Raw genomic sequence first — 5,720 nt, forward strand, 5'->3', positions numbered from 1 at the left:
AAAATGCACATGCAGTACAATTAAAATCATTTCACAAAAATACAAAAATTTGTCAGTTTTTTCAAAGGCACTTCTTTTTCTTTTTTGAAACATGGGTAACTTCCATTTCAAAAGTCCCATTCACATCGAACTATGGCAGAAAGGCAGCACCCTGTTCTCACTAACCTTTGGTCGAAAAAAACACACAACATGACTGGCAATGGGGCAGCAAAGAGAAAAGGAGTTTCCTGCATCCTTACATAAACCAAAAGGCCAGAGTTGAGAATGTCACTGTCTTTTACAAGCAAGTCTGCAACTCCCACACAGAGACAACCTTATTTTCTTTCAAAGCATATCCAGTGCTCCTTGCAGAGCTATCATTAGGATGAGTGCAGATGGCCTCATGAACGCATCATGCTAGTTTAGGCACCACTGGCTAAAATATTCACCAAGTAAGCGTGTGGGAGACAGGAGCACCTTAGATATTCAAGCAGCCTCTCAGACCATCAAGTCTACAAAAAGGCCAGCTGGCACTGGGAGCTGACATGACTGCTGCATTCTGTGTCTTCTCGTTTCTGACCACGGGTCCCAGGGGCATGCCAGTCAGAAGTCCCAGGTCCCCCCTCAAACTTCCAGCTGGACCTCAACCTCCTCCATCTGCAGAGTGTCATTGTCTCCCAGAAGCTCTGTCTCTGGGACGGAGCCTTCCTCTTCCTCTTCAGCTTCTGGCACAGGATTCTGAACCACATCTTCGGGAGTGTTCTGTGCATCCTCTGTACTCTCGGAGAGCAAGGCTGCCCTGTCGGCCACTGATGTGTTGGAGGGTGCAGTGGTGACATAGCCCGTGCTGGTAGACCCACTGCCACTGTGATGGGAGCCTGGCTTGGGGACCACCTGGGGGGGCACTTGCTGAGGCGCCATTTGCATTGGTATCTGCACAGGATAGAAGTTGGGCAGATAGGCTCCATAGGCAGGCATTGGCTGATACCCATTGACAGGGATGTAGAGTTGGGGTGGGGGTACCATGGGTCTGATCTGGCCCTTCATGGGGATGAACTGGGGCTGTGGGAAGGGCTGGGCCTTCTGCTTGGGTCCTATGTAGCGGGCGTTGCTCACGTTGCTCACAGGGCTGGTGCTAAGGGAGCTTGTCTGTGTGGTGTTGCTGGTGCCTGAGGTCTGTGCCGAGCTGTTGTAGTTGGAGAGGTTCCCCCAGGTTCTGAGCCTGCTATGGATATCCTTGAACCGGGGCCGCCGGTTGGGGAACTCGTTCCAGCACTCAATCATGAGGGCGTACACCCAGGCAGGGCAGTCGTCTGGGCAGGGAAGCAACTGGCGGTTTCGGATCATCTCTACCACATCCTGGTTGGAGTAGCCGCAGTATGGCTGCAGGCCGTAGCTGAAGATCTCCCACAAGACCACACCATAGGACCAGATATCGGAGTCGATGGAAAACTTGCCATACATGATGGCCTCTGGGGACATCCAGCGGATGGGCAGGAGTGAGTTCCCCACCAGCTTGTAGTAATCAGCTGAGTACACTTCGCGGAAGAGGCCCAGGTCCGAGATCTTCACATTCAGTTTATCGAACATGAGGACATTGCGAGTGGCTAGGTCCTTGTGTACCACATGGTGGCTGGCCAGGTACTCCATACCCGCAGCGATCTGGACGACTAAGTGGATAAAGTCAGGGGGCTCCAAGGCAGACTTCATAGTCCGGTCATTGTCAGTGCTGCCCACGTCTGAGTGTGGCGAGCGCATGACCAGAAATTCATGTAGGTCACCGTGGGGACAGTAGTTGAAGACCATGCTGACAGGCTGCTCTTTGGTCACCACTCCAAGCAGGCAGACTATGTTGGGGTGCTGGAGTCTCGATCGCATCATAGCTTCATGTTTAAACTCCTCCCGGAGGGGCACTTCTGCTTTGTCCTTAAGTGTTTTGATAGCCACGGGCTGGGTCTGCTCCCCAGGTGTGGAGCCAAAGAAGTGGCCTTTATAGACTTTTCCAAATCGGTCTTCACCCAGCTCTTCCATGAACCGCACCATGGACAGGCTGATCTCTTTGAGCTTGGCCTGGCAAGAAGGAAAAATTCAATGAATCATTCCTGTCACTGCAACAACAGCTAGGAGGGACTCAGAGGGGTAAGGTTCAGGGCTGGTATAACCAGTATGGTGAGATGGTCTCCCAGCCCAGACCCCATAAAAAATCCAACTTTCTTATTTATCCCAAACTCCACATGCCCTACCAACCTTGCTCTTCAATTCATCTTAGATATGGTTTCCTCTGGTCTGACAGCTGCAATGGGTCCCCATCATGCAACAAACTGTATCAATTCAAAATATAGCTGAGATACCACTGCAGACTTCGTTCACACTAGTGTGTGTATGCAGTTGTTCATAAACATGCTCCTATGCTATAGTCATGTCTGAGTATATGCTGCCCTGTCCCAGCTCTGCTCCCTCCTCCTAGACCTTTCTTCTCGCTCCTTTTTCACCAAGATGCAGTCTTGTCATGAGCTCGGCTTCAGCCAGGATACTGTCATCTTTAGAGAGTTCCAGTCCACTATTTTACATGTCCTTCCTGCATGAATCGTCTTATGATCACTTTCCTTTTTGGAAAGTGACACTGAACACCAGAAGAACCTACAGCTCACAGCCTCTATGACATTCCTTGGTCTGTAAACAGGTCTAGAGAGTTCTGTAGTCTTCTCCATGCCCACAGCTGTCCCACCACAATAAGCACTCAATGAACTCCTGTAGAGGGACGCTGGCCAGTCACTGGAGGCCACCTTGTAATTATCATACATCTCTCTTCACTGACACTCTGTCATGACACATGCCTCATGCTACATTCCAGTGTATTTTCTCCATTCCCCAAACTTGTTTAGGTGCCGTTAAGTTGGTACCAACTCACAGCAATCTTATGCACAACAGAATGAAACATTGCCGGTCCTGTGCCAACCTCACAATTGCTGCTACACCTGAGCCCATTCCTGCTGCCACAGTACCAACCCATCTCATTGGGGGTCTCCATCTTTCTTCACTGTCCCTCCACTTTACCATGCATGATGTCCTCCAGGGACTGACTGGTCCCCTCTGATAATATGTCCAAGGTTGTTGTTGTTTAGTGCTGTTGAGTCAGTTCTGACTCATAGAAACCCTGTAGGGTTTCTGAGGAGTGGCTGGTGAGCTTGAACCGTTGACCTTGTTGTTCAAATGACTTTGCAGTCCAGTGTATTAACCTATAGTGCCGTATCATGAAGTCTGGACATCCTGGCTGCCAAGGAGCACACTGGCTGTATTCTGGTCTTCTGGCAGTCTATGTATGGTACTTTTAATATTCTTCAGCACCATAACTCAAAAACATTAATTTTTCTAAGTGAATAAGTCCTCCTTATTCACTCTCCAACTTTCACATGCATATAAGGCTATTGGAAACATCACAATTTGGGTTAGGGCACCTGAGTTCTCATGCTGACATCTTGGTTCTTCAACACTTTAAAAAGGTTTTGTGCAGCAGATCTGCCTAATGGAATATGTCGTTTGATTTCTTGACTGCTGCTTCCATGAGTGTTGATGGTTGATCAAATGAAGAAGTCTTTGACAACTTCCATCTTTTCTCCATTTATCTTGATGTTATTTAATGGTCTGGTTGCAAGGATTTTTGTTTTCTTTACATTGAGGTGCAACCCATACTGAAAGCTGTGGTCGTTGATCTTCATCAGTAAGTATTTATAGTCCCTCTCACTTACAGCAAGCAAGGGTGGATCAACTGCATATCACAGGTTGTTAAAGAGTCTTCCTTCCATCCTGTTGCCATGTATTTCTTCATACAATCCAGCTTCTTGGATTATTTGCTCAGCATACAGATTGAATAAGTATGGTGAAAGAATACAATCCTGGTGCGCTTAAACCATTCTGTGTCTCCTTGTTCTGTTCGAATGACTTCCTGTGGTCTATGAACAGGTTCCTCATGAACACAATTAAGTGTTTCAGAATACTCATTCTCAGCAATGTTGTCCATAGCTTGTCATCATCCACACATTGAAAGCCTTTGAATAGTCAATAAAGCACAGGTCTGCTTTCAGTCAAGATTCATGTGACATCAGCAATGATATCCCTCATTCCATGTCCCCATCTAAATCTAGCCTGAACCTTTGGAAGGTCCCTGTCAATGTAGTGCTGAAGATGATTTTTTAAAATTATCTTCAGCAAAATTTTACTTACATGCAATATTTATGATATTGTCTGATGATTTCTACATTCTATTGGGTCACCTCTCTTTGAATGGGCACAAATATGGATCTCTTCCAAACAGCTGGTCAGGTAGCTGTCCTCTAAATTTCTTGGCATAGATGAGTGAGTGCTTCCAGTGCTGCCTCAGTTTGTTGAAAGATTTCAATTTGTATTCCATCAATTCCTGGTGCCTTGTTCCTTGCCAATGCCTTCAGTGCACCTTGAACTTCTTCTCTCAGTATCATCGACTCCTGATCATATACTGACTCTTAAAATGGTTGATGTTAACCATTTCATTTTGGTACAATGATTCTTTATATTCCTTCTATTTTCTTCTTCTTTTCTTAAAAGCTTTTACTGTGCATTGAGTGATAATTTACATGGGAGAACATCAGTTTTGTACTCATCCTGTCGTATTTCTTACCATTGCAATGATTACAATCCCCTCCATGCATATATACATTATGTACACAAACACAAAAACACTCAGGAATATATAATCATTTAAACAACCAAAGGGCACATTTTGCAAGTCTGCCTACTGGGCGCCATCACACAGCCTTTCTCTTTCCATGAGTTTAGAGTCCTCAGCTGCTCTATCAATGTCATCATCTTTGCTTCCATCTCTGATGTTGCTGCTTCTCTGGATAGGGTCCCACATTCCGCTCATGCTCTTCTCCCTTGATGGTCCTAAGGTCCTTTGTTCCTTGAATGTAAGATTAACTACATCCCCCCACCCTTTATGTTACAAAACTTCTACCTTTACAATTGTGACAATAGCAATTAGTCATGACAATTACTCACTACTGAATCAAAAGAATCTCATCTCCAGCTCCTTTGACCAGACCCATCCAGACAAGATGAAAACTATTCAGTGAGGATTCTACCTTCTCCTGCACTCTGAAACTAAACTGCCTCTTAAAAACTTGTAAGCCAGAAACTTTGTGCCTTAGTACCCCCATTTTAGGTAGCCAATGTCTAAGTTGCTCATCTCTATCAACCCTGGGTACAGAAGGATCCTTGAACCTATGTTTTTTCTGTCTCATTCAGTTTGCCCATAGAATCTTCAGTATTGCAAATCGAAGTTTGAATTTGGTTTTTCTTAGTTCTTTCAGCTTGAGAACTACTGAGCATGTTCTTCCCTTTTGGTTTTCCAACTCCAGGTCTTTTCATATTACATTATAATAACTGACTTTGTCTTCTTGAGCTATTCTTTGAAATTTTCTATTCAGCTCTTTTATCTCATTTTTTCCATTTGCTTTAGTATCTCTAGGCTGGAGAGCAAGTTTCAGAGTCTCTTCTGACATCCATTTTGGTCTTCCCTAAAAACGCTTGTTGTTGTTGTTAAGTGCCACCGAGTTGGTTCCGACGCATAGCAACCCTGAACAGGGTTTCCGAGACTGTAAATCTTTACGGGAACGGAAAGCCTCATCTTTCTCCAAGGAGCAGCTGGTAGTTTCAAACTGCTGACCTTGCGGATCGCAGCCCGATTCGTAACCACTATGCTA

The 5,720-nt window shown here is 45.5% G+C and overlaps 1 protein-coding gene across 1 annotated transcript in view; it reads right to left on the minus strand.

Moving 5' to 3' along the window:
* Positions 1-603: 603 nt before the first annotated feature.
* Positions 604-5,720, minus strand: part of ROR2 (receptor tyrosine kinase-like orphan receptor 2) — a 118,954-nt gene continuing 113,837 nt past the window's right edge. Inside the window, exon 10 of the mRNA XM_006875877.1 lies at positions 604-2,049. Coding sequence (XP_006875939.1) covers positions 604-2,049 — 1,446 coding nt within the window. The remainder of the gene's footprint in view (positions 2,050-5,720) is intronic.

Source organism: Chrysochloris asiatica, unplaced genomic scaffold (genome assembly GCF_000296735.1).
Source record: "Chrysochloris asiatica unplaced genomic scaffold, ChrAsi1.0 scaffold00343, whole genome shotgun sequence".
Classification (NCBI taxonomy): Eukaryota; Metazoa; Chordata; class Mammalia; order Afrosoricida; family Chrysochloridae; genus Chrysochloris; species Chrysochloris asiatica.